This window comes from Podarcis filfolensis (assembly GCF_964270895.1).
Source record: "Podarcis filfolensis genome assembly, chromosome: 7".
Classification (NCBI taxonomy): Eukaryota; Metazoa; Chordata; class Lepidosauria; order Squamata; family Lacertidae; genus Podarcis; species Podarcis filfolensis.
The window spans coordinates 6,979,956-7,004,281 of record NC_139603.1 but is presented as its reverse complement, the minus strand read 5'-3'; the positions used below and the strand labels follow the sequence as shown (position 1 = coordinate 7,004,281).

The following is a 24,326-nucleotide window of genomic DNA, read 5'->3' as shown; positions in this document are numbered from 1 at the left end:
AGCAGGAGTGTAGAAATTCAACAGGGATAGAATTTAGCTCTCCTCCCTCTCCTGCTGAACTTTGAATCACCCCCTTTATAAGAAATCCGTGGGCAAATTCTAGCACATGAATCTGCTACTGTTGAGTCTAGTCCCCTACCCTAAATGTGTTGTACAAGTTGTGGTGCTGTAGTGGGTAACTATTGGACTTGAATCCTATTGAATATAGGATTTGAAATCTAGGTATTCCCTAGTGACCTTGGACTAAATAACAATATTACTCATCCTAGCCTCACGAAGCTGTTCTGAGGTTTAAAAGGGGCCAAAGACACCATATGACCACCCTGAACACCTGGGAGGACGGAGTAGGATTAAAATGTAGCCAATAAATCCAGAAATAGGTGTGGTTGTTGGGCAATAGGGAAAACAGCTTCTTCAGTCAGGGAAGTACAGTGGTACCTCAGGTTACATACGCTTCAGGTTACAGACTCCGCTAACCCAGAAATAGTGCTTCAGGTTAAGAACTTTGCTTCAGGATGAGAACAGAAATTGTGCTCCGGCGGCGCAGCAGCAGTGGGAGGCCCCATTGGCAAAAGTGGTGCTTCAGGTTAAGAACAGTTTCAGGTTAAGAACGGACCTCCGGAACGAATTAAGTACTTAACCCGAGGTACCCTAGTTCTTTTCATTTCAAATTAGAGAGGTTCTGGTTCAGACTATGAACCTGTCCATCTTTTAATGCTAGGTTTATTCCTAAGCACCATTTTCAATAGATGTTCTCCTGCAAACTGTAAAGTATGGTTTGTCCCAGCAGTTATTTCTGGAGTTCTTCTGTACATCATCGTGCAATTGCATCCACGACCCTGGGCTTCAGAGTCTTGTGCTCAAGTGACACACTAAACTAATAACAGAAAATGGCCACTGAAATATGTTCCCTTTTCAGGGGCAAACTCATATTAGCCCCTTGTTCTAAATAAAACTCTCAATGGCTATGAGCTGTGCAAACAATACATACAACCAAGTAGACTTTTAATAATAATAATAATAATAATAATAATAATAATAATAATAATAATTTATTATTTATACCCCGCCCATCTGGCTGGGTTTCCCCAACCACTCTTTTCTTCTCTACATTTCTTCTCTATATTTGGGCTAATGATTTCTCTTGTTTGCTGCAGGCATTTTACATGGATGTTGTCTACCATCCAGATCTAAAATCCAGATGGCTCTACAGTGGTACCTCATTTTGAGTCCGCCCTGTTTAGGGTCCATTTCGTCCAATGTCCGCAGCAAACCCGGAAGTACCAGAATGGGTTACTTCGGGTTTGCCAATCATGCTTCATGCATGCGCAGAGCGGCACTTTGTCGAGAGTCCCTTTCGTCGGGATCCGGGATGCAAAAGGAGATACGACTGTACACACAACGGCAGGCACTGTGGGGTGGGTGCAGGGCAAATGCAGCCAGAAGGTCCCAGGGTGGTTCCCAACAATGTAAAATACAACAATAAAAAGCAGTATAAAACAAATTACAATCCCAACTTGAGTGGATCCTAAAAAATATACATCTCAGGTGTCAAGGGGAAGAATTCAACACCACGCTTTCCCAAATGTTTCTCATTTGAGCCTGCCCAACATAATAATCTCCCCCTAAGACAATTTGGGAGACGCGGGTGGCGCTGTGGGTTAAACCACAGAGCCTAGGACTTGCTGATCGGCAGTTCGAATCCCAGTGACGGGGTGAGCTCCCGTTGCTTGGTCCCTGCTCCTGCCAACCTAGCAGTCCGAAAGCACATCAAAGTGCAAGTAGATAAATAGGTACCGCTCTGGCGGGAAGGTAAACAGCGTTTCCGTGCGCTGCTCTGGTTCACCAGAAGCGGCTTCGTCATGCTGGCCACATGACCTGAAAGCTGTACGCCGGCTCCCTCAGCCAATAAAGCGAGATGAGCACTGCAACCCCAGAGTCGGTCACGACTGGACCTAATGGTCAGTGGTCCCTTTACCTTTAAGACAATTTGGGGTCACCAGGGGGAGAAGTCCTGTTGCACTAGCTGAAGTCCTGGTGTGGGACCGGTCAGTTGAATCAAGCCCAAAGGTTTAGTGTCCCTGCACCAACCTTACAACCCAGGTGAGAACTCTTGAAAGCTGCTCTGAGAAATGTCAATAAAGTTCGTAGCATCGAGTCTTTCTGAATTGAGCCAAGGGAAATTTTCTGACTCTGCATTGCATACTGAGGGAGACATGCGCCTAAGCCTTTATCATAAACACAACACACTCACGGGTTCTTTTGTTGTGTTGGCATTTGTGCGGCAAGTCAAAACTCACCCCATTTTGTGGCCTTTCTTCACGTTGGGATCTTTCTTTGTTTTTGTGCGCAAAGGCACCAACCGATGCTGAGGCCTTTTACTCGACATCTATTACACTTATACAAGCAGTCCACAGGTTGCTGCCAGATTTGGCAGCATACAAAGCACATCACTGAGCTTCTCTGGTTCACCTGTCCCAACTGCCGCCTTCCCAGAGCCCAACATTCTGTTTGGAAGTTTCTGTCAATGAGTGGCTCCCAGCATTATCCAATAATTGCTCTTCAGGTAAAACTGTAAGATGCTTTCCACAATCTTGGGAGGTATTGTGCGAACTTCTTGCGATATTCCATTCATACCAGTGGCATGACATAACTTCTGTGGTGGTGAGGGGGAAGGGTAAATTCACCTGACCATTCAGTGATTATTTAATCAGTTTGAAAGCATTTGTTAATTTAAGTACACTTACTGGATTTTTGTCCATTGGATACCATTAGAAAGACAAGGTTTGCTTTGGATCAGAAGTAAATAGGTGTTTAGGGTAAACTCAGCAGACTGGGAGGTGTCTAGCAAGATGGCAAGGTTGTCTTACAACTCAGAAGGGTCCCCTAGCCTTCATGGCAGGCCTTTTCGAGCTGGGTCATTACAGGGGCTAGGGGAAGAAACACCAGGAAAATCCAGGAAAACAGATTTGATGCCATGTGAACGCCTCCTGAAAAACGGAGTGAGCATTTATCAGTCCCATGCTAAGCACCTAGAGCAGAATGACTTAATTCATTTCTTGCATCTCTTTTGTAGGGTTGCCAGCAGATAACCCAGAGCGCTAAAATCCCCAAGATAACTATGTATTTCGTTACAGGTAGTTAGCTGAGTTGGTCTGCCGTAGTCGAAACAAAATTTAAAAATTCCAGTAGCACCTTAGAGACTAAGTTTGTTATTGGTATGAGCTTTCGTGTGCATGCACATGAAATGTGTATCTGAAGAAGTGTGCATGCACGCGGAAGCTCATACCAATAACAAGCTTAGTTAGTCTCTAAGGTGCTACTGGATTTTTATTATTTTGTTTCGCCTACGTATTTCGCTTACACGCCGCCTTTTTCCCAGCAGGGGCTCGAGGCGGCTGACGGACTTCGCGCATGCTCAGCGCAGCTTCCCCTGTCCATGGGAGGGCAAAAGCGAAGAGAGGCGCTCCGAGTTTGTCCCTCGCGGCGCCCCGTAGCCGCCACAGCTTTCTCCATTTCGCTTTGCCTGACCGCGATAGGGAGCGCGAGGGGCGCCTCGGAGGGAGAGCGCCTTCGCTACGCCGAGTACAAGGGCGGCAGCGGCGGCGGGCCCGGCATGAACGAGGGGCTGGTGAGTGGACAGGGTCGGATACGGTGGGGGGGGTGGTGGCTCAGCGGCGTGCGCACGCACCCTGCGGCCTAGCTGGAGTTGGGCGCCCACTCGAGCGCCCGGCTGTCGCCATGGCGACGTCCCTCCGCCGCGCCTGCGCAGTAGGGAGGCCTCGTCCTGGCCTTCCTTTCCCTGTCGCCCCTCGTCATTCTTGGGCGGCGCAGGACCCGCCGTCGCCCTGCAGACCCCGCTGGTGCTCGAGGGGCGGGAAGCGGCGGCCTCCCGCTCCTCCTCCAGCGTCTTTGACTCAGGCGGCCGGTCGGCCGTTAAACTGAAGCCCTTTCGAAAAGGGAACCTCCTTCCCCAGCTCTCCAAAGTCTCATGGGAGGAAGCCCACCTCCTCAGAAGGGCGAGAGAGAGAGGAGAGCAGGGCCTGTGCGGAGACCCCCCTGTCCTATGCCAGGGGTCAGCAACCTTTTTCAGCCGTGGGCCGGTCCACCGTCCCTCAGACCTTGTGGGGGGCCGGACTATATTTTGGGGGGGAGAAAGAAAAAAAAAAAGAACGAATTCCTGTGCCCCACAAATAACCCGGAGATGCATTTTGAATAAAAGTACAGTGATACCTCAGGTTACATATCATAGAATCATAGAGTTGGAAGAGACCACAAGGGCCATCGAGTCCAACCCCCTGCCAAGCAGGAAACACCATCAGAGCACTCCTGACATATGGTTGTCAAGCCTCTGCTTAAAGACCTCCAAAGAAGGAGACTCCACCACACTCCTTGGCAGCAAATTCCACTGTCGAACAGCTCTTACTGTCAGGAAGTTCTTCTTAATGTTTAGGTGGAATCTTCTTTCTTGTAGTTTGGATCCATTGCTCCGTGTCCGCTTCTCTGGAGCAGCAGAAAACAACCTTTCTCCCTCCTCTATGTGACATCCTTTTATATATTTGAACATGGCTATCATATCACCCCTTAACCTCCTCTTCTCCAGGCTAAACATGCCCAGCTCCCATAGCCGTTCCTCATAAGGCATCGTTTCCAGGCCTTTGACCATTTTGGTTGCCCTCCTCTGGACACGTTCCAGTTTGTCAGTGTCCTTCTTGAACTGTGGTGCCCAGAACTGGACACAGTACTCCAGGTGAGGTCTGACCAGAGCAGAATACAGTGGCACTATTACTTCCCTTGATCTAGATGCTCTACTCCTATTGATGCAGCCCAGAATTGCATTGGCTTTTTTAGCTGCCCCGTCACACTGTTGGCTCATGTCAAGTTTGTGGTCAACCAAGACTCCTAGATCCTTTTCACATGTAGTGCTCTCAAGCCAGGTGTCACCCATCTTGTATTTGTGCCTCTCATTTTTTTTTGCCCAATTGCAATACTTTACATTTCTCCCTGTTAAAATTCATCTTGTTTGTTTTGGCCCAGTTCTCTAATCTGTCAAGGTCGTTTTGAAGTGTGATCCTGTCCTCTGGGGTGTTAGCCACCCCTCCCAGTTTGGTGTCATCTGCAAATTTGATCAGGATGCCCTTGAGTCCATCATACAAGTCGTTGATAAAGATGTTGAATAAGACCGGGCCCAAGACAGAACCCTGTGGCACCCCACTAGTCACTCTTCTCCAGGATGAAGAGGAACCATTGATGAGCACCCTTTGGGTTCGGTCAGTCAGCCAGTTACAAATCCACTGAGTGGTAGCATAGTCAAGACCGCATTTTACCAGCTTCTTTACAAGAATATCATGGGGCACCTTGTCAAATGCCTTGCTGAAATCAAGGTAGGCTACATCCACTGCGTTCCCTTCATCTACATATGCTTCAGGTTACATAAGCTTCAGGTTACAGACTCTGCTAACCCAGAAATATTACTTTGGGTTAAGAACTTTGCTTCAGGATGAGAACAGAAATTGGGCTCCGGCGGCGCAGCAGGAGGCCCCATTAGCTAAAGTGGTGCTTCAGGTTAAGAATAGTTTCAGGTTAAGAATGGACCTCCGGAACGAATTAAGTACTTAACGTGAGGTACCACTGTACACATTCTACTCCTCTGTCCCCAATTCCAAGGGGAACGCAAACCCTGGGTATGTGCCTGGAACTCCTGGAATCTTGCCCTGCTTGGAGGTTGGAGTGGCGTGTGTCCATTATGCCTGCAGTGTGAGGGAGGCTGGCATCTGCCCTTGCGGAAGCTCAGAGGGGCTGAGAGCAGACCCTGAGCCCTGCCGGGATGTGGTAATGGACAAGTCATTCATGGAGAAGCCTACCTGGAAGATGGCTGAGATGAGCTACAGAGAGAGTGAATCGGAAAGCAAGCAAAATGTTAGTTGATTTGCACCCTGCAGCTTCAAAAAGGTACAGGAGACCAGCAGAACAAGCGGCATGGCATGGAGGACACAGTCACAGTGCTTTTGGTATTGCAGGAAGACAGTCTGAGCAGCACAAGCAACCACTGCACAGGGAGTGCCATAGCAACTTCCCACACAGTTGTCTCTGTTGCTCTGTGTTCTCCCCCAACAGGGGAAAGGAGTCTGAGGGGAGGATGCTAGGAGAGCCCTTCTCTCACATGCACTCTCATAGTCACTTGTGCTCACATACCTATCAACATTCGGGGCTTGTCTCTTGCAGCTGCTGACCATTGCTTATTCCAGGGGTCAGCAACCTTTTTCAGCCGTGGGCCAGTCCACCGTCCCTCAGACCATGTGGGGGGCCAGACTGTAATTTTTTTTTGGGGGGGGGGGGATGAACGAATTCCTATGCCCCACAAATAACCCAGAGATGCATTTGAAATAAAAGCACATATTCTACTTATGTAAAAACACGCTGATTCCCAGACCGTCCGCGGGCCGGATTGAGAAGGCGATTGGGCCGCATCCGGCCCCTGGGCCTTAGGTTGCCTACCCCTGCCCTACACCCAAGCTGGTGCTGGGGGTGGGGTTATTCCCAACTTCGCCACCCTATTCTGGCCAATGAGCATTGCAAGCATCTGGGCACTTTCTCCATTTGGGGTTTCTGGTGTTGGCAGTTCCTTATGCGAATTTCCACGACTTCATGAAAACATAAAAGAGTATTTCTATAGGGTGCTTACGCCTGTCAACCCATCGTGCCACTGGGCACACTGATTTGTGCAGATAGGCGAGAAGAAAAGTGGAAATGTTCTTTCGCTTTGTTAACTAGAGATACGGTATATAGCACCGGTTCTTAACAGGATTGGCTTGTGAGGCTTCGGTATTTGCTCCAGTGGCCAGATAGATGTAAGTTTTGTTATATGTTTATATCCTGCTTTTCCCCCCAGTTAGGAACTCAGAGTGACTTACAGATAAAATAGAAACAGCTAAAAACGGAGGGGGGGGCGAAGCAATCATTAGAAAGCAATTAAACAAAAATATAAGTAGAACAACATACCTATATGATCTATTAAAACATAGTTAATTACAATAAATACACCACAGCACCAACCCTCTGGTTTGTCATACAGATATTTTGCCTTTTACACCATTCAGTTACTAAGCTTGCTTTCACCTGCCCAACCCATTTCTGAAGCCAGTTCTTCTATTCTGCAGTCCAGTTTTGCACTTCTGTTTTCTTCCTCCTACACATTTAACATAGTTAAATATATTAAAGCAACTGGTTTCGTTCTTATTTGAGAAACAAGCTCCTACCCAGTTACAACTTTTTAATGACAGGATTTCTGTACCTGTGACAGCTTGATGACAGGCAGAGGTCCAATTGCTGGAACCTCCCCATTTCAGACATATGGTGATAAAATAAGCATCACCAGTTGAATTTCTACCTGATCTACATATGCTGCAGCCATAGGTGCTCGCCAGGAAAAAGATGGCATTCCTATACAAAGAAAGTTACCTAGAACATGTTGCATATCTTTCTGTCACAGCTGATAAGCTGATGGAAAAGCATAAATACAAAATGGGCATTTTGAGAGATAGACATTATATAAATTTATATTAAGTTTGTATACCACCCTTTCTCACAAATTAATACTATGGCATTTTAAAGACTTAAGCAGCCCACTTCGTCAGACTGCTGTATGCATCTGATGAAGGCAACTGTAACCTACAAATGTTTGTTTCGCTTAGGCTACAGTGTTGTAGGTCTGACATCTCCTTGTTGTTTTATTGTGATGAATCCCTAATACTGGAGCCCCATTAGTTATATTTACACAAGAAAACATTACTTAGTGGACATGGCAGCCATCAAGGGAGAGAGGAAGGGTAGTGCTTACATTAATCTTTTTATGTTTTAAGAGATTCTCAAATTCTGGATATTAAAAGGAAGGTCTGCAAAATGAATTAACATTTACATAGGTAGTTTTCCACTGTTATCTTGCAAATCATAAGCATGCTTCTGGAGAGACTGCTCAAAAATAATGAATCCCAATCCCATTTGCCTGAGAGTAAGCCTTTTTGAATTCAGTAACATCTATTTCTATTTAGAAATGATTAGAATTGTGCTGTTAGGCCCGTTCTTCCAATAATTTTGATTTAATAGGCAAATTTAACTGTGACTGCAGTACTTGCTGAAGCTGCGACATCTTGGATTAAGAGTACATATAGATATACATACTGGTATTTATAAATACTTATTGTTGGCCACTATTGCTGTGGCTGAGCCCCATTTATTTATGTGGTATCCAGTTAACAATTGGTATTTAAAATATGATATTAAAAATGTGTCACTGATGTGAATTATGCATTAATTCACATTTCAAAAAAAATTTACTGTAATTGGTAAAATGTGTGACTGAATTGTAAAATATATTAAAACGTTGACAATATACAAAATTCATTTTTTGCTTTGTAATCTTGAAGAAGAAAAAATGGTGACTAGGCATTCCATTGTTGCACCTGTAACCTAGCTTTAAGGGGCCATTTGGCAAATAGCTTACATATCTGAGTTTCTAACACTGCTCCAATGAGACTGCATGCTTTATGTAGGAATATATCAAAATGAAACGTCATGGTAGGCTTGGAGATTGTATGTGTGTTATGTAAAAATGTGTATTATGTAAACATTTTAATTGCAGGGTTGGGATGCATGTCAGTCTTTCATTGCAGAGAGCAATAGAGCAGGTCAGAAACCTAAATGACATTTACTTTAGTTGCTTGCTGCCATATTGAGCCACTCAACCACCAGTCCCTTCCTGATCAACTTCTGTTATCTGTTTTAGTTTTGTACTAATATACTATGAACCTCTTGATCACTTAACACAAAGTACCTGTTTTCTTCTGGCATAGATTGGAGGTCAGGGGCAACAAACATAGCCTCTTCCCATTAGCAAAATGAACAATCTAATTACCTTGTGTCTCTTATTGTAAGAATTAATGTTTGTAAACTGCTTCAAGAGGTTTAGATTAAAGATGCCATACAAGTGGAAAGAATTAGTCTTGAAAATGATGAGTTAGGTTTTTGTAACCAGGCAAAACATGACAAGAATTCCAACAGCGAACTGTAATCACTTGAAGTGGTGCATCTGCTGGGGTGTTAAAGAATATTAATGTGATTTCTTAGGGAATGAAAGCAAGCGCTGAATCAGTACAGCATATTCACTCTATGCAGGGCCATAAAGTCTAGCCACATTAACAGGTGAGATGAAGTTTGTTAGAATTTCCTGTTTTAAAGATCTGTATACTGGAAAGTGTTACTGTACTACCATTTCACAACAGGTTTATAGAGAAAAGTTACAATTTACTTCAATGAAATTAAGTGCAGCACCTTTAAAGCTCTTTTGCATTTTAGCTTACAACAGTACTGAGTACCTTTATTGATAGTTTCACATGTTATTTATTTACATGTGACTAGGAAAAGGAAGTCTTAACAATTTTATTTCCTGTGAAATCAATATTATTAGTGCATCAGAGAGAGAATTGTAGAGTTCGAAGGGACCCTGAGGATCATCTAGTCCAATCCCCTGCCATGCAAGAATATGCAGCTGTAAATGTTCAGCAACTGTATGTGTGGACAATACAAAAACCTTAAATCTCTTTATGCAGAAGCAAGCGATGCAGAAATTAGACATATGGCAAGAAAACAATTGAATAGTGCTATAGGATTTGGGCTGGGTCTTGCTGTCACTGAACACTTTAAAAATTGTTTTAAATGTGACCTTGCATTTCTCATTGAATCCATGTTTATAGCAAGATTTCTCATACTGCAGTTTGTGGAAACACCACTGGGGATACATAAATGGTTTTATAGTTCTTACTGGCAGTAGACCTTTAAGTTCTGGGGATTCCTGACTTTGCAAGATTTTGCCTTTGATGGTGGGTCAACTGCATATAAGAGCAATTTTAAAAAACAATTGATACAATTTAAAGTAACAGCACATACATAAAGTCACTTCAAATCCAGTGCAGACAGCAACTAGGGAAAAGATCTTCATTTAGAAGGCTGGTTGAAAGAGGAATGTCTTTAGCAGTGCGAAAAGGTGGTTGCGGCTGCACTAAAGGTCCCGTTCCAACATTGGGTGCAATTGTGTGCAATGGCGCTCCTAATGGGTTGGAATGTGGAATGTGGTGATGGTCTTACCCCTACATAGTCAACCCATCTTGTAGATATTAGCATGGTCATGGGCCATGTAGGGCTTTGTACACCAATAACAGCACCTTGAAACTAATCTGGTAGAGAATAGACAGCCAAAGCAATTCTGTCAGTAGCAACATAATACGATGGTGATACAGTGGTACTTCGGGTTACATACCCTTCAGGTTACAGACTCTGCTAACCCAGAAATATTACCTCGGGTTAAGAACTTTGCTTCGGGTTGAGAATAGAAATCGTGCGGTGGTGGCAGCAGGGGCCCCATTAGCTAAAGTGGTGCTTCAGGTTAAGAACAGTTTCAGGTTAAGAACAGACCTCCAGAACAAATTACGTTCTTAACCCAAGGTACCACTGTATACTGCCCCAGTGAGCAGTCAAGCTGTTGAATTTTGCAGTAACCTCAAGGGCAGCCCGATATAGAGCACACTGCATTGCGGTAATATAGTGTTCTTGATAGAGTTGTGCTCCCGTTGAAATAACAGGACTGAACTTGAAAATGGGAGGCTTTGTTATTTGAGGCCCGGATGGATTTGGTGCTGAAGGGCCTATTTCTTGCTGCATCAGGCTTGCCAGCTATACCCCTTCCTGGACTAGAGTAACGTGGCTGCAGTTATTCATGGCTTAATAACCTCCCAGCTAGATAACACTTAACACAGTCTATGTGGACCTATCCTGGAATAGGGTCTGGAAGCTGCAGCTGGTGCAGAATGCAGCCACAAGTGCTTTGAACAGTACAACAAATGGGACTCTTCAGGAGCTGCACTGGCTGCTGATCTACTACTAGGCCAATTCAGGGTGTTTATCTTAAATGTATAAAGCCCTGAACGACTTCATCACCACTTGTGTTGGTGTTGCAACTATTACTTTTGCTGGTGTGTTGAGAAACAAAGTACAGTCATACCTTGGTTGACGAACGGCTTAGTTGCCAAACATTTTAGCTCCCAAATGATCGAAAACCGGAAGTGAGTGTTCTGGTTTTTGAACAATTTTCAGAAGCTGAATGTCCGATGCAGCTTCCGTGGCTTCCAATTGGAACTTCCTGCAGCCAATCGGAAACCGCACCTTGATTTTTGAATGGTTCCAGGAGTTGAATGGACTCCCGGAACGCATTCTGTTCGTCAACCAAGGTACGACTGTACATGAATGCCTCTCCCCGTATCTGCCAATCCAAGCCTTGCTATCTTCAGGGGAAACCATATCCTACCAATGGGTATAGCTGATATTATGGTGATTCAGGATACAGTCTTCCTTATGGTGGCACCTCATATGTAGATGTTCCACCATTTTGGAGGTACAATTTTATCCCTCATCAATGATTTCTCAGTGGCAGCTTAAAACACATATTATCAACCCAGGCATTGGGTATGTGTGCAACCCTAAGCCTGCTTATTTTTTAATGGTTGGATGCAGTGTTTTTAATCCTGTTAAATCTAATGTTTATATTTTGTGATATGCATGTTGAAGAGTGGTCTGAAAGTAAAATAAAATGTGTAGAATCTTGGTAATAAACCATCATGGTTCCATGTTTCCCAAAGTATGGTAATTGCTGGAAGCAGAAACTCAGGTGTATAAGCTAATTGCCAAATGGTGCCTTAAACCTAGGTTGCAGTTGCCACAGTGTAATGTCCAAGTGCTTTTTTTAAACTGTGAATTTTATCATTCGTTTCTAGGTTTCTATACTGCTTTATATTTTACAGAAAAAATATCACAGCGGTTTACAACACATTAAAACATCAAATAGAGCAATCTGGAATAAAACAAATTCAAGCTTCAAGGGAAATATTTCAGATCTTTCTCTAAGTGACATTTTGCTTTCCCCATATTTATTTACCTGCTCAGTTTATATAGCTGCTCCATAGCAGAAGGACTACAGGGAGCCAGGAGGTGTAGCGGTGAGAGTGTCGGACGAGGAGATCAGGGTTCAAATCCCCATTCTGTCATGAAGCTCACTGGGTGACCTTAGAGCACAGCTGTCAACTTTTCCCTTCTCTTGCGAGGAATCCTATTCGGAATATGGGGATTTCCCTTTAAAAAAGGGAAAAGTTGACAGCTATGCCTTAGAGTCAGTAGCAACCTCTTAGCCTACCTTTCAGGGTCGTTGTAAAGATTAAGGGGGGGGGCGCGTGACCATGTACAGTGGTACCTCGGGTTAAGTACTTAATTCGTTCTGGAGGTCGGATTAACCTGAATTATAATTATAATTATAATACTTATTATTATTTTATTATATTATATTATTATATATGCTTATATATTTATTTTCCATTATTATTATTATTTTATTTAATAATTTAATATAATTATTTTAATTTAAAATAATTTAAAATAAATTAATTTAATAATATTATATTATTAAATATAATAATTATATATTATTATTTAAAAATATAATTATAATAACGAATTAACCTGAAACTGTTCTTAACCTGAAGCACCACTTTAGCTAATGGGGCCTCCTGCTGCTGCCACGCTGCCGGAGCCCTGTTCTGTTCTTATCCTGAAGCAAAGTTCTTAACCTGAAGCACTATTTCTGAGTTAGCGGAGTCTGTAACCTGAAGCGTATGTAACCTGAAGCGTATGTAACCCGAGGTACCACTGTGTTCCTTGGAGTAAAAGATGGGATATAAATGCAATAAATAAGCTCTGCTGCTGACCTGCTTAAGAAAGCTGGAGAGGCCAACCAGAGGGAGATGTCTGTCGCCAACCTGTCAACCAGAGATCTCCATGTAGTCCCGGTTGGACCCTTGTCAGTCACAAAAAGCACCTGGCGCCTGGGAAATTTCTAACACTGGCTGGAAGTGAGAGGTGTGGTTCAATCTGCTGAAAATCCAGTTACATCAGGCTTGAGATAGTGCTGCAGGGAAGATTTTGTGGGGAAAGGAAAGGAAGTTGCCTAGCGAGCTATGGGCAGGGCTGTATGTACTGTGCCTTAGAAAACCTATTAAGTATAACATATTAAAATACTAAATATTGACACCTATAAATCTGGTGTCAGTATTTAAAATTACTTGGACTCCTTTTGAATTTTCCTCCACTGTTTGTTATATGTATTGCCAGCTTGACTAGTTCCAACTTAATACATTCCTATATAATTGTATTATGTTATTATTTTAAACAGGCTCGATCTATGATAAGTATTGGCCTTGGTGTTGCAGCCATTGCTTTTGCTGGTAAGTTTGGGGGGGGGGGGAGAGGTGTGTGTGTGTGTGTGTTTAGAAACAAATGTGTCACCCATTACTGCATTTCTTGAGACAAATTGAATAGTAATGGAATGTGTTTTAATGAGAAAAGGACTTGAACTTCTTTTTATATTGTAATATTTTATATTTTCTATATTTATAATGGACCCACTGAACCCTGGATTGCTTACTCTAGCTACCAGTGACTCTCCAGTATCCTAAGCTTTCAGACCAAGGAAATAAATTTGAATAGAAAGATTTCCCCTGAAATTCACAAGGCAGGTTTATAAAAGACTTGCTTATTAACCTAAGAATTTTGCTATTCCTAATGATTCTCTTAAAAGACAGCTTTCCTGGTGATGCTATAAATGGGAGATATGCCTGCCAGCTCATCGTGGTGCATTGCTGGGCTTGCCTCCAAAAGCAGCCACTCAGGGAACGTTTTGAATCAGGAAAGGGCAACAATTTGGACCTTCAGACAAATGAGATGAAAAATTGGGTTCTTCTCTGTTTTCTTGCAGAAATTACTGTTGCTGCATGCTTGCTTAGCAGATGAACAGATGTTAAATTGCCTTTTGTTTCAATATTTTATAGGTCGTTATGCATTCCAGCTCTGGAAACCACTAGAACAAGTAATCACAGAAACAGCAAGGAAAATTTCAGCCGCTGTAAGTTTAGAGCTCAGGTCTCTCTGGTGAGATTAGAAGCTTGAGAGAGACAGAGATAACGTTGCAGGATAAGTATACCTAACCCTGACCCAACTAGGTGATGACTACAATAACAGAACAGGGACTCATTCACTTCCTGTCCCACCACGGCTGTAAGTCTGGGTTGGCCAGGCAGTCAAGGGACTCTCAGGTATATGGTTACCACATTTCCTTTACATTTATTCCAGTCCTGGGTGGAAGTGAAACCTGGGGGTGCAAGGCAAGCAGCCAGCCTACTTGTCCTTCACTAGAATCCAAAGTAGTTGGCTTTCTTCTGTCAAATCCCACTTATACCTCATGTCGCATTGAGCCAAAGGGTCTAGGGCAGATGAACATGACAGTATCTCCTTGAGTCTTGCAGGCAATAGCCAATTTTAAGAAGCTTGTTTAGAAAAGGGAAGAGGACAGGCGTAAAAAGCAGAATTAAGTTTTAAGAAAAACGAACACTTTAGTTCAGCTATCCATTTCATGTCTTCCATATTAACTTTCCCCCTTTCTTTTGGTTCTGTGCACACATGTTTTCCCTAGGTCTTGCCAATCATATCTTTTTTAAAATTCTGCATTCAAATAATGGATTGAGATAGTAAACCATTACTATGCGTAATTCCTACGCATTTCTACAGAGCGAATAAGTGCATCCTTCCAATTTCCAGTTTTAGTGAGTTTAGTTGTATAAATCAGGTTCCAGATCAACTAGTTCGCTTGGAGGAAATCTTTTGATCCCTCAATGCAAATGAAATTAGATTCAAAGGGACTTTGATCAATATTAAAGCTACAGCTTTAAATAGAAGTTCAATATATTCAGAATCACACAAAACGTAGGAAAGAGCACCCTACTAATACTTTAGGACTTAGGAGTTAAGAATCATTTTTGAAAACTACAAAGAGACCTTATGACTTACTTTTTTCTCTCAGCTATTGTGTCTAATATGACTACTTTACATTAGATACAATATGATTTTATCTCCTCTAGCAACAGCAAAAGTCTTGTTCCATTGATCATATTTCAAAACCAAATCTGATCTTTTTAAAGCAGAGGTTGGAGGCAGAGATGCTTTAGTTGAGATTCCTGCATTGCAGGGGTTGGACTAGATGACTCTCGGGGTCCCTTCTAACTAGATTCCATACCACTTGCCACATCAGTCTGGAGGCAGAGTAACAACACATTTATAAAATATACTATTCACATTAAAATCAATATACACAGGGCAGAGTTGAAACATAAACAGTCTGTTGGAATTAAACACTCATAAAGTCCTGGGAACATAGATATATTCTTAGTAGGCATCAAAACTTAGTGGCATCTGCCTGAGCTCAGAGGGGAGGTGATTTATTAAGAAGGGTGCCATCACCGAAAAGCCTCTTCCTCTGGATGCCTCCTCAACTGATTGTAACTGTTGCGTTCACAAAGTAAAGGAAGGATTGAACTCTGATTAATAAGAATACACATGGAGACTTGAACCAGCAAGACTCTGGGAAGGGTACGTATAATCGTCTCTCTGTGCCTGTCCGTGTGCAGCCCCTGGCCCAGGTAGTTTTATTCACAAAAGAACTTTTTACAGAGTGTTCATAAGAACCAATCAGATTTCTTCTGAGCATTTCCACAAACCCACGTGGGGAGAAAGTTAAACCACCAAAACTAATTAAGCACAGGGTAAACAAAGAACAGAACTACAAAGAAGAGCATTTGGCAACCCCGGAGGTGATAAACAAGCAATACACATGATAAGGAGAATGGCCAGGAGGACAGCAATCATTATCACCTTCATGTGAGATCTGTTTCCTGGCCCTAAAATTAACATCCTAAGATTAACATATTAGAAAGCTACATAAAATAAACTTGCCCACTGTCTTTGATGACCCAGGAGCCTGCCTGTCTAAGCAACTGGGCTGTGTACGTGACAAGAGAAATGGGCAGTAGAGGAAATGGCCAGAGATGCAGAGGTGTAGATTGATCAAGAATCATATCAAAATAGTTTAAACCCAGTCAATGCAATGCTTTCATTGCTGACACAGATGGCTTACTCTATATTTGTTATAATTCCTCATAGCAATCCCACCTGATCACTACATCTCTGGATATTTAAACTCCTACATGTAACACTTGAATAGGACAAGAGAGGTGAAGATGCTCCCTTACATCACCTGCTCCCAAACTGTTAGGGCAGGCATAGGCAACCTCAGCCCTCCAGATGTTTTGGGACTACAATTCCCATCACCCCTGGCCACTGGTCCTGTTAGCTAGGGATCATGGGTGTTGTAGTCCCAATACATCTGGAGGGCCGAGGTTGCCTATGCCTGTGTTAGGGCTTTACAGGTGAGGACCAAAACCTCAAACTTGGCCCAATCGGTTATTGGTAGGCAGTGCAGCTCGTTTGAGAGCAATGCCGTGCGACTGCAGCAAGACAAAACGTTGAGTTGCCTAGCTGCCACTTTTTGCCCTAGCTACAAAATTGAATCAAGGTCATTATACCTCACACACAGATCAAATTACTTCATCTTGTCTCTCCCATACAGAATCTTTCTTCCTATTATAAAGGCGGATTCGAACAGAAAATGAATCACCGAGAAGCTAGTCTTATTTTAGGCACAAGGTAAGTGTTTTGCATTGAAACAGAATCTATTCTGTGCCAAAGCCTGAAAGAAAAGTGGTGTGAAATGTGGGGTAGGGCCATCTTATCCAGTAGTTTTATTAAGGATACAAAGCACTAAAAGAAGTGGCCTCCAAAAATTACCCAGTTTGCTGCGTTGAAAGAACTCTTGGTATTTATTTACCTTTATATACTTGTATACTTCTGCCAATAAATTCAAAATAGCTTACAAAATAAAAAAGTGGCTTATACTAAATTGAACAGTACAGAAAGGATGAAGATGGAAGGGGGAAATTAGCAAATTTGGATACCAATTCTCCCGTATTAAAAACAGTTTTAAGTGGCACATTCAGTTATACTTCTGCAGTTTTGCACATGTTTAATGCTACATGATTCAGAACTTGGATGACTTAAAATCTATGCTTTGTGCACATGAGCTAGTCAGAAGGAGTCCTGTGTAGACTGAGTGTGTAGCCTCTGTATGGGTCAACCAGTCATTTGGGGCCATTTCCTCCCCCTGGCAGCGCATGTGACCCATTCCCTCCCCCTCCCACCCCTCAATATTTTACCTGATAGGCCAGCCCTGCCAAGCAGCCTCCCAACTTCCCCCCCCCCCAAGCCCATGATCACTCACTCTGCTCAGTTCATTAAACTACACGGCCCAATGCCTACAAGCGGAACTACATTATAACAAGCACTCAGTCTCCCACACACCAGGCATGTAGACCTGAATTTGTGGGCGTCAGCCCTACTCCCAGCCAGGCTAAAGGTAAAGGATTTCCCCTGAAATTCACAAGGCCGACTCTGGGGTTGTGGCACTCATCTCGCTTTATTGGCCGAGGGAGCCAGCGTACAGCTTCCAGGTCATGTGGCCAGCATGACTAAGCCGTTTCTGGCGAACCAGAGCAGCGCATGGAAACGCCATTTACCTTCCCGCCGGAGCGGTATCCATTTATCTACTTGCACTTTGAGGTGCTTTCGAACTGCTAGGTTGGCAGGAGCAGGGACCGAGCAACGGGAGCTCACCCCGTCATGGGGATTCGAACCACCGACCTTCTGATCAGCAAGTCCTAGGCTCTGTGGTTTAACCCACAGCGCCACCTGCGTCCCCAGCCAGGCTACTCTTCCGCAAACACGAGCTCTGACAAACAGATTGGAGTAAACTTTGTGATGGCCTCACTGAAGAGGACACACCAGTTGCCCCCCACAAACGGCAGCTATCCAAACAACAGACAAAGGGGATGAGGCCCTTCCATAGATCTCTGGGCTGGATATTTCCAACAGGGCTGCTGCAACACAGCAGTGCTCAGGCTGGTGGACCTGTTGGGAAAAAGATGTACTCTTGCAGCCTGATTTGATAGTCCACTCTCTCCACTGAATGGTAAGAGTTGGAAGGCATCCCGAGGGTCGACTGGTGCAACCCTCTGCAATGCAGGAATCTCAACACGTGGTCCCCCATCCAATCTGAAACCCTGCTTAGCTTTGCAAATGTGCTAGCAGTTTTATCGCTGCACCACTAGGAGGGGATTTCTCCATCTCATGCTCCAGCAAGACACTTTCTGTCAGTGCCGTGTGTTTTGACTGTTGGCACTGCTTGCAGGTGTCTCGTACCACTGATCAGCACAGGTGAATACTCATGTGTAAATGCGTGTAGACCACTCTCAAAAGATCCCCAAAACGCAAAGCTATGGATTACTTTGAAACTTCATTCTTCAAGGATGTAATACTGTCACTTCCCCACCAGATGGCAAATACCTCTAGATGTTGAAACAAAATTTTAAAAAAATCCTTCCAGTAGCACCTTAGAGACCAACTAAGTTTGTTCTTGGTATGAGCTTTTGTGTGCATGCACACTTCTTCAGATACTTTGATATCTCAAGAAGTGTGCATGCACACGAAAGCTCATACCAGTAACAAACTTAGTTGGTCTCTAAGGTGCTACTGGAAGGATTTTGTTTTGTTTTGTTTCGACTACAGCAGACCAACACGGCTACCTACCTGTAACTACCTCTAGATGTTGTTTATCAGAAGAAAACAATTTTGCTAATTTAGAGCCCGCAAGAATCTTTATTTATGGTAAACACTCTAAATTTATCTTTACAGTCCATCCGCTGGGAAGGCCAAGATTAGAAATGCTCACAGACGAATCATGCTTTTGAATCACCCTGATAAAGGTAAGCTTTGAGTTTCATAAATATTAGTTGATAGGTAGACCTTCTCTCTTCACATGTGTATGAAGCAAAACGCTAATCACTAACTTCACAAATTCGCTGCAGTGCATTGCAAAACATATCTCGGAAGTGTTGCCTGCAGTATGAGACAGATTTGCATCCAATCTCTGTGATCGAAAGGAAGGAATGTATAGCTGCCTTTGGGGTCATTTACTTGATCCTTGGGAGAAAGGTGATGGCAAACCTAGACAGCATCTTAAAAAGCAGAGACATTACCTTACCAACAAAGGTCCATATAGTTAAAGCCATGGTTTTCCCAGTAGTGATGTATGGAAGTGAGAGCTGGACCATAAAGAAGGCTGATCGCAGAAGAATTGATGCTTTTGAATTATGGTGCTGGAGGAGACTCTTGAGAGTCCCATGGACTGCAAGAAGATCAAACGTATCCATTCTTAAGGAAATCAGCCCTGAGTGCTCACTGGAAGGACAGATCCTGAAGCTGAGGCTCCAATACTTTGGCCACCTCATGAGAAGAGAAGACTCCCTGGAAAAGACCCTGATGTTGGGAAAGATTGAGGGCACAAGAAGAAGGGGATGACAGAGGATGAGATGATTGGACAGTGTTCTCGAAGCTACAAACATGAGTCTGACCAAACTGCGGGAGGCAGTGGAAGACAGGAGTGCCTGGCGTGCTCTGGTCCATGGGGTCACGAAGAGTCGGTCACGACTAAACGACTAAACAACAACACTTGATCACAAACTAAGTAGCTGTCAAACACAGCATGAAGAACCACTGTGTGAAGTAGCTCGCTTTTGAAGAAGGGGAAACATTAACCATGAAGCTGCAAAAATCCATGTCTATATGAACAGAGTATGTGCAGCCATAAATAGACAAACACATTTTTGAGCAGAATGTCATACAAATGTATGTACTAGATTTTAGCGCTCTTAAAAACTATAAAACCAGGCACAGATGTTTTAACTAGCCAGGTTTTTAATGTATGTATCTCCCCAAAAAGCTCTTATTATAACTTTAACTACACTACAGCTGGTTGAGAAGGAAAGCCCATATGTTCGTTGCTGTTTGTACTTTGATACAACAGATGGTATAGAGTTGCACAGTATTTAAAAAGCCAAAAGGGGGGAAGTGAAGACTTTTATATCTCGTTGACAGATTTATAGTTTATTCCTTCTCATTTCAGGAGTATAAAATTAATCCTGACCTCATTAAGGTGAAAGGTGTGGAGCACACCATTTCTTATTTCTTCCTGCCCCTCTTTTTACCAGTAATTTATTCATTAAATAAATCAATAAAATTGGATTCACTCTGTAGATGCAGGAACGAGACAATGATGGAAGAAAACACATTTGGAGGCAAACAAAGAAGTGTAATTCTGTGGTCAAAACACTGCTGCTTAACACCTTGGAGAGTCACGGGCAAAGGGAAGAGGTTTGCAGTTCAGCTGCAGTGAAGGGGGAGTTGCTATAGCACAGTACTCTAATGGCTCCCCAGCACCCACTTACACATGTGCAGAATGCTTTTGAGACAGCACCGGGCGCAATCCTTCCTTCCGTTTCACCTAGCCCATCCATCATTCAAGACATAAAAGGGCTGGACATATATCAGATGTCTTGGCCCAGCGTAAAGTTTTAGTTGTCCAAGCGACCTTCATGGGATTTTTCCACTCCAGTTTCCCACAGGAGGTCAAGCTCATTCTGATAATTTTTAGGGGGTGGGCCTTGACTAAGACACTTCTGCTGGCATCAGTCAACTTCCTAGACATCAATCATTGTCACAGCAGAAGCCGTGGCAGCTCCAAGAGCAGCCGTGGGAATGTACAATGTCTTGCACAATGCCAATTTCCTTAATGGAGGTTTGCTTTGAAAAAGCAAGCGCAACAGGTGAAATAACATTAGATTCAAATATTAGAAGAGTTGAAAATACACAGCTGACAAATGTAGATCATATCATGTTTTCATATCTGTGGCCTAGTTTGTATTTTTGCTCTGTCTCCATGCCTATTATCCTCTGACGGAGGCTGTATTATAGCCAGTTGTAATATGTCCCTGCATGGGACATTTTGAGAGGCTGTGGCAATAATCTCTATGCTGTGTAAGCTATATGCTGCTCTTTAGTGATTCCAAGGCTAACACAGATAAGGAACATCATCTGCTTGGGATTCTCCCAGTTACTGCACTTTCAGCAATGAGATTTGAGGCCAGCCAATTTACAGCATTGCCCTGGCGGAGTAATATTGTGTATTCAGGCATTATATACCTGAATAAACGTTGGGGCAAGTTTCTGGCGTAGATATTTACACGCTCCTAGACACAGATAAAAATATATTGATTAGTGACTACGGTAAAATCTCCTGATGGGAGAACATAATACAGTATCAAAGAATCACAAGGGTTGTTGCTGTTACATCCATATTCCGTGATATGTTTTTTATCTACCAGGTATTTCTGTTCCTGTTTGTCGAGATCCTTATCAGAAGCATGTGCAATGCAGCACTCCCTGCCCCTCTTCAGAGTTTGGGGCTTCAGGGTTCTCCTTTTACCCACAAGATACCCCACTTCCACCTCACCAGAGCATAGTTTCCTTCCTCGTCTTTCACTTGTTTTTCTCTTCTTTCCCTTAGCCCACCTGTATAGCAACATCCGCCCAATTTTCTAGCCCCCTCTCCCTCCCCACATTAACCAAAGGTGACCTAGACACCTCACTTTGAGAAGCTGTATCCTGTCGACATGTACTAATTATTTGTGGGGTTTTTCTGTTCCTGTTAAATGGTGTAAAGGCACTATGGACTTCACTTCACTATGCATGTTAGGATTTTGTTGTGTGTATGCTCAGATTCCTGCTGTGAAAGTGCTGCAGAGTGTCTTGTATCTTTCCCACTTGTCTTCTTGCTTCTCTGATGCTAACATAATGCTATACAAGATGTGGGGTGTACAAAATGTCTTTGCCCATGCAAGGTTTCATGTATCCTGCGGCATCATGCTTCAGATGGTGTTTATTCTATGCAGGGGGCTATATGCATGTAGCATTGCACAACTTTGCTCCTTCCTTCCCTCCAGACCCTAAATGCAGAGGGGTCAGCACATGGATTAAAAACTATAAAAAGAAGGGAACCAAGTGCAGGGTTCTCATAGCATGGTAATCTGTAGCTGGAATTTCCATTGTATGTGATTCCTCCGAGCAGATGCTTAGAAAAGGTTGTTTATAACGTTCTGCAGTGGAAAGCACGTTGTCCCAGAAAAACATCTAGGTGTTTGTTGCTGCACGGTGAGCTCCTGACAACAGACCTTTGGTTGTTATTTTCAGTGGCAGGAGGCAGATGGTTGGCACTCGAGGAGAGTGAAAAAAACAAACATCGAGGCTGCTGAACTGTAATCAGATTGTTAGATGGACTGGAAAGCAGTGGCAGCGTTGAGGACAGGGAAGAAGAAGGCAGTATTCTGTGCCTAACAGCATTAATGTGATGCATTTGGCTGGTATGCCTGTGCCTTAACTGAAAAATGGGGCATGTTTGCAGTGCACACCTAATGATTCTACGTTAAAATATTCCTGCTGGAGTTTCCTTCAAAGCATGCTGTCAAAAATAAATTAAACATGGTGCGGTACCTTAATCTGCCTGTGGTCTGAGGATTTGATGCTGTTACTGCACAACGATATATCTGTCCTTGTGGAATTGATCTTGGGAAAGCAATCCTAACTATCTTATGATGGAGAGCAGTGTTTCCTTGCCTCTAGGTCAGGAGTGGGGAACTTCAGGGCCTGGTGAAGAGCCTCATCCATGGCTCTGCCCACCACTGGCATGTGGCCCCTGAAAGGCTGCCCGTGAGAGAATATGGCCCTCGGGTTCTAAATGTTCCTCAGCCCTGACATAGACTTCAAAGCCCAGCACTGGCCTGGAATGACTTTGAAGAAATCAGTGCTTCACTTCATTCATTCATTGAAAAGATGTTGATATTGCTCTTCAGCAGAAGTTTTGGGTCGGCTAAGATGAAACACAAGCAGCTTATTAAGAAGCCTGGGAAAACACAACATCTTGTCTGGTGCTGAAAGTGTGTTGGCACCAGGTAGGCCTCACTGGGAAGGGTTTCACAAATGGTGTGCCACCACTGAGAAGGCTCTGAATTGCATCACTCCAAATTTTTGCTTGTGGATATTCCAGAGAACCCACTGCCTAACAAAATGAGACATTAGCCAGTCAATAGACTTAGGGAAGCCAGTTGTCTTGTGTCTTAACCTGAAATGCTATACTATACCTGGGAGTAAGTTGAACCCTAGTGGACTCTAATGGAATTTACTTCCAAGTAGACACGGATAGAATTGCGCCGTCAGAAAAAGCAGTTTGATTGCCCTTAGGATTGTGGTTCATTGTGATACTTGTGTCAATTTCTTGTTAGAAAGTTAATGAAACTTGGTGAGATGACATGTGAAATTTACTTTCCATAACTGTGGAGTAGGCTTATTGTTAAATCCAGCATTATGTAGTCTTCACTTTATTCTCTCTTCTCTTTATTTAGGTGGCTCTCCTTACTTGGCAACGAAAATCAATGAAGCAAAAGATTTGTTGGAATCAAGCAGTAAACATTAAGGCTCCAGGATTCTGTTTCGTTAGGAAGCATCGTACATCATGCAGCTTACTCCTGTAAAACAGCTTTCTGTTTTGTGTTGGGTGCTAATGTTGGATCTGATCTTCAGCTACAGTGTATTCAGAAAGTTGAATTTGTAATTTCAAGCACTTAATAATAAAATTCACTTTCAGTATTAGAAACCTCACATGTGCCGTTCTTGTAGGAAGTATATTTGCATGGGTAATAACCCCGCACCCCCCCCCCCGGCCCTTGCATCTGCCTCTAGGAGCCAAAACAGTGAGAGACATCAGCAATGGCAGCCCGGGTGAGGAAGACCTCCCCTATGAGATAATGCAATACAATATAAGCTTATTATTCAAGCCAAAGTCCGTAGTAAACCTGCAGCAACCTTACCAATAAAACAACATCCAACGTTGATGAGCCAGCATCCATGATGTAAGAGAGGTTACCAGAGAAACTGAGAAAGCCAAATCTAGCTTGATTTCAAATAGAACTTCTGAATCACCACAACAATTTATAGTGATGTTATCTAACTCCTTTTTCCTGGTTTTGTTTTTGCAGCCAGTACATAGAGTGCCACTTTGTGTGTCAAGAAGGTATTGTTATCACTCAGAAGAAACCGACGGTTTCTGCTGGGATGTGCCTGCCTGCTGGAGTGAACAAAGGCTTCAGAAAGCGATATAGATACTGCTTTCTGAAACCTGTGTTCACTCCAGCTGACTAACAATGTGTGATGTCTTCCAACTGAGGTTGACCACAAATGCAAAGTCTGTCTGCATACAGGACCTTGTAGCAGCCATCCAAGACTGCAATGGGCAGCTTTTGGAAACGCAGCTCACTAAAGTCATTTCTTAGGGAAGCTGGTGAGTTTGATCAGCTAACTAGCTCTGAAATGCTCTATTCTCAAGATTGGATACC

The 24,326-nt window shown here is 43.3% G+C and overlaps 3 protein-coding genes across 8 annotated transcripts in view; 2 read left to right on the top strand and 1 right to left on the bottom strand.

Moving 5' to 3' along the window:
- The window catches only part of EPSTI1 (epithelial stromal interaction 1), a 37,295-nt gene extending 33,537 nt beyond the window's left edge, over positions 1 to 3,758 (bottom strand). For 2 of the 3 annotated variants that reach the window (XM_083624772.1, XM_083624773.1), the window contains exons 1-2: positions 3,692 to 3,758; positions 2,473 to 2,656 (exon numbers count right to left, since the gene is read on the bottom strand). In XM_083624772.1, coding sequence (XP_083480898.1) covers positions 2,473 to 2,656; positions 3,692 to 3,743 — 236 coding nt within the window. In that variant the 5' untranslated portion in view covers positions 3,744 to 3,758. Of the gene's footprint in view, positions 1 to 2,300; positions 2,657 to 3,691 lie in introns of those variants that run through there. The other variant, XM_083624775.1, reaches the window with a different exon arrangement.
- DGKH (diacylglycerol kinase eta) overlaps positions 1 to 24,326 on the top strand; it is a 764,231-nt gene that overhangs the window by 366,024 nt on the left and 373,881 nt on the right. The gene's annotated exons all lie outside the window — the stretch shown is intronic.
- Positions 3,457 to 23,587, top strand: DNAJC15 (DnaJ heat shock protein family (Hsp40) member C15). Of its 2 annotated transcripts, none has more exons than XM_083624802.1 (6): positions 3,457 to 3,631; positions 13,274 to 13,325; positions 13,929 to 14,002; positions 16,559 to 16,635; positions 18,736 to 18,806; positions 23,337 to 23,587. In XM_083624802.1, exons 1-6 carry the CDS (start codon positions 3,617 to 3,619, stop codon positions 23,405 to 23,407), a joined length of 360 nt encoding a protein of 119 aa, XP_083480928.1. In that variant the 5' UTR covers positions 3,457 to 3,616; the 3' UTR covers positions 23,408 to 23,587. The 2 variants fall into 2 exon arrangements, with proteins under 2 accessions (XP_083480928.1, XP_083480929.1); XM_083624803.1 differs by lacking the exon at positions 3,457 to 3,631 and adding an exon at positions 3,998 to 4,075.

Coding starts and splice junctions, on each gene's coding strand:
- DNAJC15 (XM_083624802.1), top strand. Junction 13,326..13,928: donor TGCAGCCATTGCTTTTGCTG/GTAAGTTTGGGG, acceptor AATATTTTATAG/GTCGTTATGCATTCCAGCTC. Junction 18,807..23,336: donor TTTGAATCACCCTGATAAAG/GTAAGCTTTGAG, acceptor CTCTTTATTTAG/GTGGCTCTCCTTACTTGGCA.